Genomic DNA, 17436 nt, shown 5'->3' on the forward strand with positions numbered 1-17436 from the left:
AGAGTGAGTGAGTGAGTGAGTGAGAGTGAGTGAGTGAGAGTGAGTGAGTGAGAGTGAGTGAGTGAGAGTGAGTGAGTGTGTGTGAGTGAGTGTGAGTGCGAGTGAGTGTGTGTGAGTGAGTGAGCGTGTGAGTGAGAGTGAGTGAGTGTGTGAGTGAGTGAGTGAGTGTGAGTGAGAGTGAGTGAGTGAGAGTGAGTGAGTGAGTGAGTGTATGAGTGAGTGAGTGAGTGTGTGAGTGAGTGAGTGAGTGAGTGTGTGAGTGAGAGTGAGTGTGTGAGTGAGAGTGAGTGAGAGTGAGAGAGTGAGTGAGTGAGAGTGAGTGAGAGTGAGTGAGAGTGAGTGAGAGTGAGTGAGAGTGAGTGAGTGAGTGTGAGAGTGAGTGAGTGAGTGAGTGAGTGTGAGTGAGAGTGAGAGAGTGAGTGAGAGTGAGAGTGAGTGAGAGTGAGTGAGTGAGTGTGTGAGTGAGTGTGTGAGTGAGTGTGTGAGTGAGTGTGTGAGTGTGTGAGTGAGTGAGTGAGAGTGAGTGAGAGTGAGTGTGTGAGTGAGAGTGAGTGAGAGTGAGTGAGTGAGAGAGTGAGTGAGAGTGAGTGAGAGTGTGAGAGTGAGTGAGAGTGAGTGAGTGAGTGTGAGTGAGTGAGTGAGAGAGTGAGTGAGTGAGAGTGAGTGAGTGAGAGTGAGTGAGAGTGAGTGAGAGTGAGTGAGAGTGAGTGAGAGTGAGTGAGAGTGAGTGAGAGTGAGTGAGTGTGTGAGTGAGAGTGAGTGAGAGTGAGTGAGAGTGAGTGAGAGTGAGAGTGAGTGAGAGTGAGTGAGAGTGAGTGAGTGAGTGTGTGAGTGAGTGTGTGAGTGAGAGTGAGTGAGAGTGAGTGTGTGAGTGAGAGTGAGAGAGAGTGAGAGAGTGAGTGAGTGAGAGTGAGTGTGTGAGAGTGAGAGAGTGAGTGAGTGAGAGTGAGTGAGTGAGTGAGTGAGAGTGAGAGTGAGTGAGAGTGAGTGAGTGAGTGAGAGTGAGTGAGTGAGTGAGTGAGTGTGAGTGAGTGTGTGAGTGAGTGTGTGAGTGAGAGTGAGAGAGTGTGAGTGAGAGTGAGTGAGTGAGTGAGAGAGAGTGAGTGAGTGAGTGAGTGAGTGAGAGTGAGTGAGAGTGAGTGAGAGTGTGAGTGAGTGTGAGTGAGTGAGTGTGTGAGTGAGTAAGTGAGAGTGAGTGAATGAGAGAGTGAGTGAGAGTCTACACACTCTCATCAACAAAAACATCAAGGACAAACAAAGGAAAATATTTGCATGTTTTGTAGACTTTAAAAAAGCATTCGACTCAATTTGGCATGATGGTCTACTATACAAAATCCTACAAATTGGCATTGGCGGGAAAATGTTTGATATTATAAAATCTCTGTACAGCAACAGCAAAAGTGCGGTGAAAATCAGGAACCACAGAAGCGCGTTCTTCCAGCAGGGCCGTGGAGTGAGGCAGGGCTGCAGTCTGAGTCCGACTCTATTCAACATCTACATCAATGATCTGGCATCAGCGCTGGAGAGCTCTACTGTCCCCGGCCTCACTCTACAGCACACACAGGTCAAGGGTCAGGGGTCAGAGGTCAGATGTCTGCTGTACGCGGATGATCTGGTCCTGCTGCCCCGCACACCTGAGGGCCTTCAGCAGAGCCTGTCTACGCTGGAACAGTACTGTCACGACTGGGCCCTGACCGTCAATCTGGACAAAACCAGAGTCATGGTGTTCCAGAAGAAGGCCAGATCTCAGGAACACAAACACCAGTTCCTGTATAAAGCCCAGGTCCTGCAGCACAGCACTAGCTATAGCTATCTGGGCATCGACATCAGCGCTTCGGGACGCATCGGTCTGGCTGTTAAAACACTTAGTGAAAAGGCTCGGAGGGCTTTTTATGCTATAAAATCACGATGTGGCCACTTAAAATTACCCATTAAAACCTGGATCAAATTATATAATTCAATAATAAAGCCAATTATTTTATATGGATGTGAAATTTGGGGACCAGTACAAAATTTAAAAAATTGGGATAAAACACCAGTAGAAAAATTACAATTGGAAATTGCCAAAAATATTTTAGGGGTTCATAGAAACACATCCACTGCCGCCTGCAGGGCTGAGCTAGGCTTGTACCCGCTGAACATCGAGATCCAGAAGAGATGTGTTCAGTTCTGGCATCACCTCCATCAGTCTGATCCAGAGTCAGTCCAATATAAAGCCCTCCTCGCCAATGAAACCTCAGCAGAACCTCATCCTCTAAACACACTTGCACTTCAACTCCTCCATCAGACTACACCGCCCGCTGACCACAGCTACAGCCCCAAAACTATTGTTAAAGAAATACACACACATCTAAAAGACACTCATGATGAGTCACTAAAAGCACATTTTGACCTCCAGAATAAACTCCAATGTTACTCGACCCTCAATAGAACCACTAAATTGGCCAGTTATCTATTTATTAAACATTTTAAAGAAAGACAAATCCTCTCCAAATACAGATTAAGTGACCACGATCTAGAGATAGAGAGAGGTAGACATAGACAAACATGGAGAGAGACAGAGCAGAGGATCTGTAGACACTGTGATCTACAACACATAGAGGATGAGGAACACTTTCTGCTCTTCTGTGCCAATATACCGATATAAGATAAACTTTTCAGCCCAAATTTGAAGCCTTGATCCCATCATTCTATGAACTGAGTGACACTGAAAAAATGTCCTTCTTACTCGGAGAAGATGTTAATACAGCTGCACTAGCGGCTAAATATGTGCTAGCTATTCACAACGCCAGAGACAGCTAATTCTCTAGAGCAGGGGTTCCCAAACTTTTCCATTCCAGGACCCACCTAGACAAGAATAATCTATCTCAAGACCCACCAAAATGATTTTTAAAAAGCATGAATGTGGGGTGGGGTGGAAGGCGTTAGATCTCTTCAGAGCAGTTTTCTCCTTGTCATAGTATGAAAGACATACAAGTTTAACTGCAATACAAACTTATGGTACATTATCAAAATAATGTAGAATTAAAATAGCAGCCTAATGGCTGTTGAAATAAAGGGAAGAATACCGAGTAGTTCTTGTCTGCTGCCTCAACTAATTTACCCAGACACAAAGAAATTAAAGATTAAGTAATTTTAATCTTAACCAAAGTTTTGATATAACAACAAATCATTTTATTTTTTAAATTATTTAATTTGACAGTAGGCCCATGACCTAGAATTTCAATACTAATATTTCTGCTAAAAGTGTTGTTAAACTCACCACGTTGTTCAGCGCAGAAAACACTTTCGTCCTCGTGTGTGTACATGTGAAATACGTTTTACATAAAAAATTTCCTTGTGTTGGTAGGTAGCAAAATGCATGCGAGGGAATGCAAACAACGCACTCTTACGAAGAACATATCTGAAAGACAACAGCGCTGTGTTGAACAGACGACAGATTAAGGGCCTGTTCACATATCGCGTATTCAAATGTAGGTGCGCGGTATGCGCGCTCTTAATGGAAGCTCGCGGTGCGACGCGCTCGTTTTTTCCAAGCGCGTCCGCGCCGCATCGAGATAAAAACATCTCAACTTTTCAGAATGCCGCAAGCGTTTTCCTTGCTGTAATGGAGAGCGCAGCTGATGGTTGCGCTTAGCAACGACAGACGCCTCCGGAGCGCAACCGCCCTAGCGCTTTGGAAAAAGGAGAACGCCGCGCGTAAATTTCGCTGCAGCCAATAGTGACTGCGCGACCCACCTCTTCCCAATCTGCGACCCACAAATGGGTCTCGACCCACAGTTTGAAAACCCCTGCTCTAGAGTGATCAAATGTATTTATTTATCTATTTATTAAGATAGATTGTGTTTATCTATATATCTATTTACAATGCTACATATGACATGATTTATACGTTTACTGTTTGTTTTATTATTTATATACAATATGTTGATGCTTTGGCAACATTGTGTTACACAGTCATGCTAATAAAGCTAATTTGAATTTGAATTTGTGAGTGAGTGAGTGAGTGAATGAGTGAAAGAGTGAGTGAGTGAGAGTGTGAGTGAGTGAGAGTGAGAGAGAGTGAGTGACTGAGTGAGAGAGTGAGTGAGAGAGAGTGAGTGAGTAAGAGAGAGTGAGAGAGTGAGTGAGTGTGAGTGAGTGAGTGAGTGAGTGAGAGTGAGTGAGTGTGAGTGAGTGAGTGTGTGAGTGAGAGTGAGTGAGTGTGAGTGAGAGTGTGTGAGTGAGAGAGTGTGAGTGAGTGAGTGTGAGTGAGTGAGAGTGAGTGTGTGTGTGAGAGTGAGTGAGTGTGAGTGTGAGTGAGAGTGTGTGAGTGAGAGTGAGCGAGTAAGAGAGAGTGAGTGAGTGAGTGTGAGTGAGTGAGTGAGAGTGAGTGAGAGTGTGAGTGAGTGTGAGTGAGTTTGAGTGAGCTTTAGAACCTCTCAAGGTTCTAAAAACAGGCTTGATTTTGTGATGTCACCTTTTCTCACAAATGTCACAAAAATTTGAAAGGTTCTAAAAACAGGCTTGATTTTGTGATGTCACAAAAATTCTAAAGGTTTTAAAAAACAGGCTTGATTTTGTGATGTCACAAACATTCTAAAGGTTCTAAAAACAGGCTTGATTTTGTGATGTCGCAAAAATTCGAAAGGTTCTAAAAACAGGCTTGATTTGTGATGTCACCTCCTCTCTCTGTGTGTGGCTTCTCTCTTGGCTTCTTGTTCTGCGGCTCTGGCTTGCAGTGCTGCTAGTCTGGTCACCTCTGTGTCCTGCTGGTTCTGAGCGTAACGGGCCGCTCTGTCCGCACGGTCCTGTGGATCAAACCAGCATCAAGCGTGTGTGATGATATGTGTATGTACAACAGCACAACTCGTGTAGGAACTGGATCTCCTAGTGGACGAATGACACTTAGTCTGAGTTTGTTTGTCTAAGAGCAGTAAGACGCTCGAGGTCGTGTTGTACAGTGAATCGCTTCACATCCTTCAGACATCACTGTATAATATCATGGGGTAAAATTATTGATTCTTATTTTGATGAACCGATAGTGATTCTTAAATCCTAAGAATGGATCTTTCAGGTTGATGCGTGAACAAAACACTTTGTGCTTTGTTTCTTTTGATATGAAACAAAGTCTCAACTTTCAAATTCTGTTTTATTAAGAAATTCAAACAATAAATGCGCTTTAATGTTGCGTGAACCGATCATCTGTTCCTCTTTACTAATAGTAACAGCTCTAAACAAACATGAATGAACATCAGAAGGAATGTTGAAAGTTGTTTCAATCGTAGAAAGATGTCAATAAAACAGCTTATGAACAATATGTTATGTAACGTTACATTTACCTCAGAAAAGTCCATAAATAGCTAGAAAAAAAATCGTATTAGAGAAACATTTTGGTAAATATATGCACTATTATACATTCATTATATTTTGACTAGTGCTGGGCAACAATTAATTGTTTAATTATTTAACAATTAAATAATTTATATTATATATAAATATTTTATATATAAATAACAAATTTTTCTTAAATATATTCATGCATGCATGTATTTATATATACAAAATAATTATACTCAGCACACACGCACACGCACACACACGCACGCACACGCACGCGCACACGCACACGCACGCACACGCACACGCACACACACACACACACACATTATGTAAACACAAACCTTTATTTTGGATGCGATTAATCGTTGCCCAGCACAAATTTTTACTTAACCTGTTCTGCAATATTTTATGTATTTTTGAATAAATCCATCATGAAATGTTTATATTTCAAAAAACAAAGTGGAGTAGATACATAATTATGTTATTAAAAAGTTATTAATATTATTATAAAAACTAGCTTATGAAATGACTCACTGGCTTACAAATCAATTAAGTTTATGTTTCTCCTTGCGAAAGGTTAACATGTACTGTACCAGATATACAGTATATCCAAATGAATCAAATCACAAGCTTGTGAACGGAATGGTCAGATTTACTGTACACAACAGGAGAAAGATGAGGTGATACCAGAGCGATCTGCTGCTTGACTCGTTCTCTGGCCGCTTTCTCCTCCGCCTTCTCTCGATTCCTCTCCTCCAGGAGGCGTTTGGTTTTCTCGTCCTCCTGCTTCTTCTTGTAGTCCAGGATCTCCTTCCCCGTCTTACGCCTCTCCACCTCCTTCTTCAGCTCATTCTGCCCGTGTGAGAGGAACGTGGCGTCATTCAGAGTTCAATGGACGTTCAGAGTGTGTTAAGAGAGAATTACCTCTTCTTCTGCTTTCTTTTTCTGCTCACGTCTTTCCTCCAGCTTCTTTGTTAACCTACATAAGAAAATGAATGAAAAAGAGTTTTTTCATAGAAAACAGTTATAAAGAAAATGCTTCGGCATTCAGCGCTTTAAGTTCATATTCTGGGTTAATTTGCATCATCAATAAGCTGTGAATTTGATCTTTTAATGTCAGTGTTCTAGTAGTAGATTAAGGCACTTTAAGTGATTTTAACGTGAAGCGTTTTAGAACGTCCTGCTGTTTTTAGTGACTGAAATACGGCAGCAGGTGCTTAAAACTTACTTTTTTAGGGTCTCTTTTATGTGATTCGTGTGATTGCTTTGTTTGTTATTATATTGGCTTTTTATTTTTATTGTTTGTTTAGTTTTTAATGTTTGACTGTTATGTGTATTTTTTAAATTTCATTATTTTTATGTAAAGTGCTTTAAGATGCTACTTTTAAAGGCACTATATAAAATACAGATTATTACTATTATTATTATATGGATCACTAGTACCCAAAACTTGTATTTTGTTCACATATTTTAGTTTTTCTTCTTTTGAGATGGAAAATTGTACAGTTTTATGGATGTTTTGGCCTCCAGGTCTCCGTACCAGTCACATGACTGAAAGCCGTGAATTGATCTGAGCTTAAGCACCTCAGTTTTTGAGAGAAAAAAGATCACACAAGCTTATTCACTTAAAAAAAACACACGCTTAGATCAATGAGGCCTACAATCAATCAGTTCCAAAATGAAACGTAAAACCAGTGCTAACGTTGATAAACATATATTGAATCAAATATTTGGCAATAACAAAGAATAAAAAGATATTTCTAAGAGTGTCAGAATGTCTGTTTTTGTTTTGGTATGTGCGATACTGCATGCTGCCAATTTACCCAATAGTATTTCGCGATATCAACTCATCACAAATCAATAAACCAACTCATCAACTTGCAGTGTGAAAGTCTCCTCGCCTTCCATTGTCAATTGCGCTAGTTCCTGTTGCGTGTCCTCAATCTGGCAACCCGCATGAGCGTTGAGGCTGAGGTGGACGGGCGGGGAAAACAGCTCTCTCTAATATTTTGAATTTGGACTACAGTACCCATTTCAACCACTAGCTGTCAATCTCACATACTACACCTTTGACTGGCGTTTTCAGTAAAAAGATAATCCTCTCAAGGTCGAAATGATCATTTATTTCAGACAAACCCTCCCATAATGGAATGTAAAAACACACTGAACTGTGACTGGCCGCTTCACATGTGCATCAGACGGGCTCTCGCTGTCGAACTACCACAGTTCTTCATTCATGCTAACTGATGCCACACTCACCTCTCCACTCTGGCATCTAAGGGCTCGTCTGGGTCTTCTGACCGCAGGCTTTTATCCTCACCTGGAGTCACATAACCTGACGCTCCGTCTTCCTCCATCGGCACAGACAGGGATTCTGGGGAAACAGAAGGATCGCTCAACGAAACATGCTTCACCAAAACAGCAATGAAATCGAAACATGCAAATCTCTGTCGCTTGCATGTTAACCGGCTAAATCAGCCGTGCGTGTCTGAAACACAGCTGAACCAGCACTAGATGCAAATCTATCTTTCCTGAAAAACCAGATGTGAGCAAACAATCACTTTAAAACTTCACCTTTAGATGTGGCAGAGCTGGAGTTAGTGACGTTCAGAGCATCCTGAGGATCACAGACGGGTGTCTGATCGGGTCTCTCTTTGTCCGTCTCTGCACCTTCAATCTGCTCCGTGTGCATCTGTACAGAAGGGTTTGTTAGCGTGCGTGTGTGTGTTTAACCTGACAGAAATCTGAGGCTACATCTACATTAGTCACCATAAAATGAAAATGGACAAGTGTTGTTTTTTTATGTAAACAACGTTCCCTCCCTCTTAAAGCATCTCTTCTCTTCTCTGATGATGTGGGCGGAGCAACCTGTCACTCACATGAGATCTACCAATAGCAAACCACAACCTTATCTAATTAATTCCCTACAGACAAAATCAAGCCCCGCCCACATTTGTTCTTGTTTGAGACGCCGTTTAAATCGGATATACGTCACAATAGGAAAGAAAGAAAGACAACAACTTCTGCTTCATGCAGACTTTAATCTGATCATACATTTCAACACTAGTCCACACTAGTGTTTTTCAAAAGTTTGTCCCACACACTGAAACGTCTGAAAATGCTTAATTCATCTTACTGCACATGCGTGAAACTAATAAAAGCTTGATGATACAGAGAAACCATGCGTCATAAATTCATCAAGATATTCTTCTGGCACGATTTTTTTATTATAGCATTAGTCCAGGTCACACTCAATCACCATTCCATGTTTGGTCTAAAACACAACTGTCCTCATGTTTTGCCGCAGCAATCGCCAGTAAAATATATGGGCTTTTTCAGATCTTTCGATCTAATGGACGAAATAAGCTCACGCAATTAACATTTGAACGCGACTCGAGACGACGGAAAAACACACGGAGAGCAGCAGCTTTAGTTTCTGCTCTGACAGCCGCAAGATCACGAACGCTGCGAGTGTGGGTAAGAAATCAGGAATTGTGAGAGAACAGTGTGCTTGGTACATATTTAATCTTAAAACCAAACTTGGGTCTTCAGCCAAAAGTGTAAATCCTGTCTGTCTAGAGCTCTTCCCATAATGTTTACGCAATAAGAGTCTTTTGTGGCTGTTCGAACACTTTCGGCCACATGAGCATTTACCTTATGAAAGCAATCCAGTCAAATGTGTTTTTGACTACCTCTGGAAGCGGTCGAAAGTGGACAAGCTCAAAACACTTCACACCTGTATTTAGTGTCGTCCACTTGAGATCCGATCGACCAAAACACATGGCCAGTGTGACGTCACCAGTCAAGTCGAGTAACCTTTATTTATATAGCGCTTTTTACAATACAGATTGTTTCAAAGAAGCTTTACCGCGATTATACCCACTAAGTGGCAAAAAGACTGAGCGACAGCATTTGTTTTCAGCGTTGAATACCAAGAAAACACACAAAACACATCTAAAAAGGGAAAGAGCTTTGCGATTGACTGAACAACTAGATTTCACAAGAAATCTGAGGTATATTTTTACAGACTGATGAAAGCTACAGAACAGAGAAGCAAATGGATTCACAGAAACAACTGGATCCAGGCAGAGAATCATTGTGTCAATATGCTGAATTTAGGGGTAAACTTAGTTAACTCACGATTAATCGCACATTTTTATCTATTCTAAATGTCCCTTGATTTCTATTTATCTCATTATTTTTTCTAATTTTAATGCTCTTATCAACATGGAAAAGTGGATCAGCAGTAAGTTTGTTCTTAGCTGTGGTATCCATGTGCTTCTGTCTGAAGTCATCCATTGTAGAGCTTAGATCGGGCCCAAAAAAATCAAGCCCGACCCGAGCCCGTCCGCATTGTGTCCGAGCCCGGCCCGGCCCGACACATAAACTGTAATTATGAGCCCGAGCCCGATTTAAACCCGTCCATTTTTTTAAGTACGTGCGGCGTGCCTGTTGTTTTGTTTCCGGTCTAGCTATCCGGTGTGATGTTGTAGTTTTTCTAACGTTACTAGTTGTTGTAACAGCATGTGAAAAAAATACAAAGTTTGCTAGGCCAAAAAGAGCGTTAGTCTCGCGGTAAAAAAATTGACGACGTTAAAATGTGTTTGCGTTAACGCCGTTAATAACGCTTTTAACGGACAGCACTAATTGTTATATATTGTATTGACAACTCATCAATTAAATATTTGCCATTGTACATTCTGCATAACTGGATGTTTTTAAATAAACACTGACAAAAAACCAGGGGCGTCATGCAAGCCAAAATTCTGGGGGGGCACAATCTGAGAGGTTGCAATTGTTTTCTGACGGGTGATATGGATCATGTTAGGAGGGGTCGGGGGTTTCTCCCCCTGAAAATTTTTAAATTCCGGCTGCTAAACATACCATTTCAATGCAGTTTGGGAGGGACAGAAATACCTTAACGGAGCTAGCAGCAACCCTCCTCTATCTGAGGACTAAGTTAAAGTATCTATTTTGTAAGTTTATGTAAAAGACAGGTTGATGAAAGAACTGTAAGCTAAAATTCAATAGCTTTTGAAGTCTACTTCATTAAAGCATGTTTACACACACACTTACATCACGGTCATAGCGATCTGTATGCAGTAGCTTTCGAAAAGGTAGCCTGTCTTTTTTAACTGCATTTGAATTAGCTGCCTGATCCGTGAAGAACCGTGAATAACAGTCTATGGGAGAAACATCAAGTCGGTGCCTTGATAACGTTAGGTTGGATTTTGCAGTTAGCCTACAACAAATTTAACACCCTCGTTTCTATGAAACTTAAAACGATGAACCAGCTGGAGACTTTGACACAAGACAAAACAGAACAGATGTTTCAAAACCGATCAGATAACGTTACTTAGGCTTATTGGCTTTGTATGGCAGGCAGTAACGTTAGCCAACTAGTTTACGGTTAGACTAGGCTAGCTATCGATAACGTTACACTGACACAACTTAAGTTAATGCTCTGAATTCGCAGCTAATATCAAATCCATAACTTTTTGATCACGTTAAAATTTCCAGGTCAACCACAAATAATCCCACTACCTTTTAATATCATCCGATAACTAATTCAATGCTGATTTGTTGCTTTGCCCACTTACCACTTCAAGACCATCTGTAAAACATTGCCAGCTCAACGTGCGAGACGAGTGAGTTGCTTGAACATACACAGCAAAGATTCTAGAGCGCTACGCAGCTATATTGTGTTTATATAAAGCGTTCACAGGCAAATTTGCTTTATGTATTGTACGCCTGGCGTTGTAATCAAGCACATATAAATGTCAGGAAACACGATTCCTGGCTGCATGTCAATATCCATGGATCACTGGATCTTGGGTAAGTTGTAAGGAACACTATATCGAGTCCAGCCTTTAGGTTAAACCGATAATCCTTTGTTTTACTCGTGTTTTCGCAGTTTCTCCTATTAAATCCAGTCACACAGCAGCTGGCTTTAATAGGAGTGTGTTCCCGCGGGAAAGTGACGCCAATGCATTCCCTCTATAAGTCACACTCTGTTCACTGGCTAGTACACTATACGATACAACTACTCTGATGGTTAAACTATAGTTTTGCAGAACGGTGTTCAAGTCTTTCAGTGTGAGCAGGTTCCTCACCATCATGTCTGTTTGTACATGACAATATTTGCAGTTGTGACGTGTGTTTATTCACCTGGGTGACTTTGATGATCCTCCGTTTCAGCTCGTCCGCCGTGACGCTGCCGGCGATGACCTCCAGGGGAATACCGTTCTCTCCTATGAAGAAACTGGAGGGGATACACACGACCGGATCTGTGCGAGCTCAGAGTTAAAGACACAAACAGATCTGGAATATCTGAGAAATCACATTTGAGTCTAGAGCTGTGCAACGATTAATCGCATCCAAAATAAGTTTGTGTTTACATAATATAAGTGTGTGTACTGTGTTAATAATTTGTATATATAAATACACACACATGCATGTATATATTTAAGAAAAATTTGTTATTTATAAATAAAAAATTTATATTTATATATAAATATATATACATGCAATTTTTCTCAAATATATATACACATGCATGTGTGTGTATTTATATATACAACATATATTTGACTCTCTGTAGATGTGCTGTTTGTGAGCATTTCTTCCTTCAGATTGTCACATGAACGCCTGACTCAAAAGCTTATTGGTCATGAGTTTCTTTAAGCACAGAGAGCCCTGTTCACATATGAATCTTGTATTTGCTATTAATGTTAACTTTTTTATTGTATATTCTAGTAACCATTTGAAAGCTTAAACACTCTAAATGTTTCCTGTGAAATTGGACATTACATTAAGTGCATTTATAATTTAGATGTGCCATTAAAATCCCACCGTGCGTCCACAGAAGTACAGCAAAGGATACAGATCTGAGAGAACTGGACACATGTTTCACTGAAAGAACAAGAGAGACAGAGACTGGAGTGAGTGGAGGGAATCATCGAGACGACACTGGCTACGTTTACACAGGGTTCCTGCACACTTTTTAAAGTCAAATTTAAGGCTTTTTAAGACCTTTTTAAGGCCGGAAGATATCAAAATTAATACCGTACATTAGGGGTGTGCAATATTGATAAAAATATATCTCGATATTTTCAACGTTTTGTTCATAATAATTAGATGATATTTTACTGATTGTGTTTTTGTGCTGGTGCCATGGCTGGTTTAGGCCTGTTGTTGACAGCAGACTCACGAAGATATTCATATTTTTCATATTCTATGCAGTGGTCAGTTCACAGCAGGGACCGAAATTATTTGTCACATTAAATTGATTTCCAGGGGCATTTTCACCTATATATGGACAGTTATGCATCACCTCTTATGTCAAATATTAACATTCAAATTATTCAAATTAAATGATACAGTAATTATACTTATTTATACAATAATACACAAAAATTATACAGTACCACTGTTACCAGTCAAATTAATCATTTAATCAAAATCCATCTTTGCAGTGCAGAGGTGACACAGAAGTGGCATTAATATATTTACACTCCATTTCCAATTGCATTAATAAAGCTATGAGATCGTTTTTTTTTAAATCAATATTTAATATTTAAAGGTATAGCGGAGGATCTTTCCGAATTTTAGAGAAGACCCGCCCTCTCCAATTTTTTTAAAAAAGCACATGCGCAACACTCTATTTTCTCCCGAGAGGAAACGCCTATCTAACATGTTGAGTGGCCGAGGACTCAAGACATGATATGCAATGGAGAAGTAGCTTGTTGCATTTGTGTAATAAATACTATGGTGAACACATTGTAATTATCGAAAATGAACACACAAGGTTTTAGAATATTTCAGCGTGATACCATTTACCATTTGGTCACAAGGCTACTTTAGACAAATTGAGATGTTTAACGTGTCTACGCGGTGCATGACTCGTTCCAGGGCTAGCATCGCTAATCATAGCTTACATTAACTTTTACTAGCAGTGATTTTAAATGGATTTCTCCAAATAGCATGACAAACTTTACCTGTCTAGTAGAATCTTCGCGACTGCGGCATCAGTGGGAAGCCCAACCTGTGCTTTTAGCGCACGCCAGCGTGTGAAATATTCACCCAAATCACTCTGGTCTTGTTTCTATATTCTGCGGCCTTTCTCTTCTTATCACACACTTCGTATACATTTTTTCTCTTTCGACCCTCAGCCATTTTCAAAGGAATGGCTGAAACCGTAACTCATCACACATAATACACCTGAAAGTGCGCATGCGCAGAAGGGACGAGCACTTACGACGGCCTTACGTAAACATATCACCAGAATGATTGACACTTAGTGGACCAATAGTATAGGCTACCCACCCGGAAAAAGAAAATCCTCCGCTATACCTTTAAATATGAAATGATTTCTAATTTTAACGTTTTAATTAAAGGGTACTTTAAATATGAAACTAAAACCGCCAGTAGGCGGCGGCAAGTCACTGTCTTAATAAGCAAGTTGAGGGAGTCATTCATACAACCGATTCGTTCAAACAGCTGATTCATTCGGGAAAGAAGCAAGTGATTGTTCATTGAATCGTTAAAATGACTCGTTCAAAACGCGGATTTCAGTCAAGAATCATTTGCAACACTGTCTGTTGCATTGAGACCAAGGGGGTAATCCATCAGCCGGAAGTTGAAGCTGCCTCCGGGGGCCGCCATTGTAGCTGGCTATCACCTGCTGTTAGCATCCCATTGACTCCCATTCATTTTGGCGTCACTTTGACAGCAAATAACTTTACATCTGAGGCGTCCAAAGACTTCATTTGTCCATTATTTATTTCTAAAGAAACACGACAATGTATAAAAGGCTTTGTATCTTACATTATGGCCCCTTAGAAGCCATTCTTGTAAAAATATGCTAAAAATTGCGTCATAACCACGCGACTTTGTGTCGCACAATAGAGACATTACCGTATAGACAGGAGGAGAAGCTCGCACAGTCTCGCAGGCAGTCTTTTACAGTCTAAAGTCAGACCATGGCAGAGATAGACAGAGTCCATAAAAAGCAACGCGACAAAATATTTAAACAACGTTTTTGAGGAATTGGAAATAATTCGATATGTGGCAAGTGAATACATATGAAGTAACATTTATCCACGAACTTTAAATTATTTATCTACTACTACACCTACGGGGGATGGGGAAATTAATTATCAGGAAATTATACAGGCAATGGAAGAAGAAAAAAAACATCTCAATGTCTATCGCGGTTAACGTTGTTCCTTTATTTATTTACAGATCTACGCTTGAAGATGAATGTGATCCCGTTCGGAAGCCATATGTACAGAATGCCTACATAACGTGAAATAAAGTAAAACGGTTTTGTTCAAGTGTTTGTGACCATGATTTATTAGCCAAAACTACATGATTTAACACCTAGCTCACAATTCTTTATATATTGGAATATTGTATATGGTCATGTAATATTGAATGGATACGAAAATGACTCGAGGGGACATTATTATATGGTTCCTGGGCTCATACTAAGAAGTATTTTTTGGATGGGTTATTATTCTGTTTGATGTAGAAGGAAACGAAAAAGAAGGGAAAAAATGATTTGCATATGTGCCTATATTTGAATCATTTTTAATAATTTTGGAAGATTGTGCTGTAGCCTACATGCATTTATTTATCTGTTATTTTTGATTGTATTATGTGTGTGTGTGTGTACTAGCCAAATATTTAAATCTAATGGATATATACATAAACATGTTCAAAATAAACTAAACTAACTAAAATGACTAGAACTGCAGATAGGCTACTCAAACGATTACAATCCTAAAGTAGGCTATTTTAAAGTCGATTTTAGCCACTTCTTTTATCATGTCATATTGTAATTAAATAGCGTAATATGTTATATTAAATTAATTATTATAATTATTAATAGTATTGTAATATATTAATAAACATTATATTATGTTTTTACAATACTAAACGATTTGATTTCCAAAACACACACACGCACACACACACACACGCACATCAATGTGAGTTTAATCTTTACTCTGATGCGTCTTTGACCGTTCGAGATTAGCTTGCTTGCGGCTGCTAGTCAAAGCCCTTATTTCTGGAGAGCCGTGATACTTCGACCTTGGAAACTTCTGATCATCATTCAAGACAAGTATTGTGTTATAGGTGGTATTTTGTTAATTCAGTGTGATAACTTTTTGTTGGCTTTTTTCTTTTCTTTTTCTCCACACAGCTACTAGAAGATTTACAACTGTCAGTCAGGTTGCTCACGTGACATCTACATCTCAGTTTGAGCCTGCGCAGAACGCTTGGCTATCTGGAAGTGAGTGCCCATGTTGGGCTTCAACTCTCTCCGTTGAAATCAACGGGGTCGCTGTGTCCATTTCTTCTGCTACGGTTTCATTTTGAAATTCTAGTCGGCGAAATAAATGGAAAACAAACAATATTGACAATAGTCTAAAAAGTAACTCACAATATTAATTTATTTTTAATTTAACTATTGTATAACATATATCACACTTGTGCACGGGAAAAAGGCACTCTTACTGATGTGATATTCTAATATAAGAACATAATATGATATAAATATAAGACAAAAACTAATTTGGGGACATAACGTTACCTATAACTGCACACATCACGCAGTGAAAGCACGAGAGACAAATGCGATGTCAGCTCACAGTGCCTCGTACATCGTTAAAACAATCATTACAATATCATAGACAATACACATCGCACATAAAGAAAGAACTTACAACTGAACTGACATTTACCAACTTTCTTCTTCTCTCCTCTCTCGCGTGCAGGAGACAGACGTTATTCTGCCGCGAATGTGATGCGAATTGTCACGTGAACAAGCAAATCCACAAAGATAGAATAATAAAAAATAATACGTAGGCCTACGCCAATTAGATAGTTTTAATTTGGAAAACATTTAGATATGTCTAAGTCGAAGTGGCATCTAAAATTTAAGACCTTTCATAAGTAAAAATAAGACTTTATAAGACTTTTTATGGCCTTATATTTTAAAATTCTAATTTCAGACTTTTTAAGGATCCGCGGGAACCCTGTTACAGGCACAACTTTTACATGCACAAAATTCCCATTGATAAATCCGAACGTAGCGTTTACATGAACGCTAATGGTTGATGTGCGCGTTTATGTCACAAGCTTCAAATGGGAATAGATTTTTTTTTTCACGAGTATACAGTTTCCCGCTGTTTGCACATAATAACTATTCTCCTGCATTGGTTCTTTATTTGTTTTAAACAGCAGACTTAATATTTATCCATTTCTGGGCATAATTTGGAGACCGTGAGCATATGAAGCGTTGTGCCGCTGCTTATATTGATCGTGCAGTAAAAATGCCCAAAACCAGTCGTCTGTGGATGAGAGTCTGAAACGAGGACTGGTGGGCGTCGTCCGGCTCCACTTCACACACGCAGTGAGGAGGATTATAGAATGACGGGACACTCATTTATACGACACTTTATTCAACAGCGCGTCACACGCCATTACGCTATTTCTACGTCATTGCACATGCGCAGTCCTTTCAGTTTCGGTTTTCAATCCGATCAAGAGTTTACATGCTCTCTCGATTGGATTAGAAAAGGAATAAACCGACCCTTTCAATCCGATCGACAGTTCATTCGGATAGAGCTCAATCGGATCGATAATGGCGTTTACATGAAGGCTTTTCAGTCCGATTGAGCCGTCAATCCCATTACTAATGGATTATTCGGTTGCATTTAAATGTAGCCACTGATCTGATGTGTGTGTGTGATTGGAGGAAATCACTGATATACACTGATCTGATGTGTGTGTGTGATAGGAGGAAATCACTGATATACACTGATCTGATGTGTGTGTGTGATTGGAGGAAGTCACTGATATACACTGATCTGATGTGTGTGTGTGATTGGAGGAAATCACTGATATACACTGATCTGATGTGTGTGTGTGATTGGAGGAAGTAACTGATATACACTGATCTGATGTGTGTGTGTGATTGGAGGATACCACTGATATACACTGATCTGATGTGTGTGCGTGATTGGAGGATACCACTGATATACACTGATCTGATGTGTGTGCGTGATTGGAGGATACCACTGATATACACTGATCTGATGTGTGTGT

General features: G+C 39.9%; 1 protein-coding gene across 2 annotated transcripts in view; it reads right to left on the reverse strand.

Annotated features, from left to right (window-relative positions):
- The window catches only part of ubxn4 (UBX domain protein 4), a 37768-nt gene that overhangs the window by 9354 nt on the left and 10978 nt on the right, over window positions 1–17436 (reverse strand). For both annotated transcript variants that reach the window (XM_077215850.1, XM_077215849.1), the window contains exons 3-9: window positions 12206–12234; window positions 11491–11609; window positions 7897–8014; window positions 7582–7696; window positions 6247–6301; window positions 6010–6174; window positions 4663–4790 (exon numbers count right to left, since the gene is read on the reverse strand). In XM_077215850.1, the coding sequence (XP_077071965.1) occupies window positions 4663–4790; window positions 6010–6174; window positions 6247–6301; window positions 7582–7696; window positions 7897–8014; window positions 11491–11609; window positions 12206–12234 (729 nt within the window). The remainder of the gene's footprint in view (window positions 1–4662; window positions 4791–6009; window positions 6175–6246; window positions 6302–7581; window positions 7697–7896; window positions 8015–11490; window positions 11610–12205; window positions 12235–17436) is intronic.

The sequence above is a fragment of the Siphateles boraxobius genome, unplaced genomic scaffold (genome assembly GCF_051911475.1).
Source record: "Siphateles boraxobius isolate OS27281-9 unplaced genomic scaffold, OSU_SipBor_1 7, whole genome shotgun sequence".
Lineage (NCBI taxonomy): Eukaryota > Metazoa > Chordata > Actinopteri > Cypriniformes > Leuciscidae > Siphateles > Siphateles boraxobius.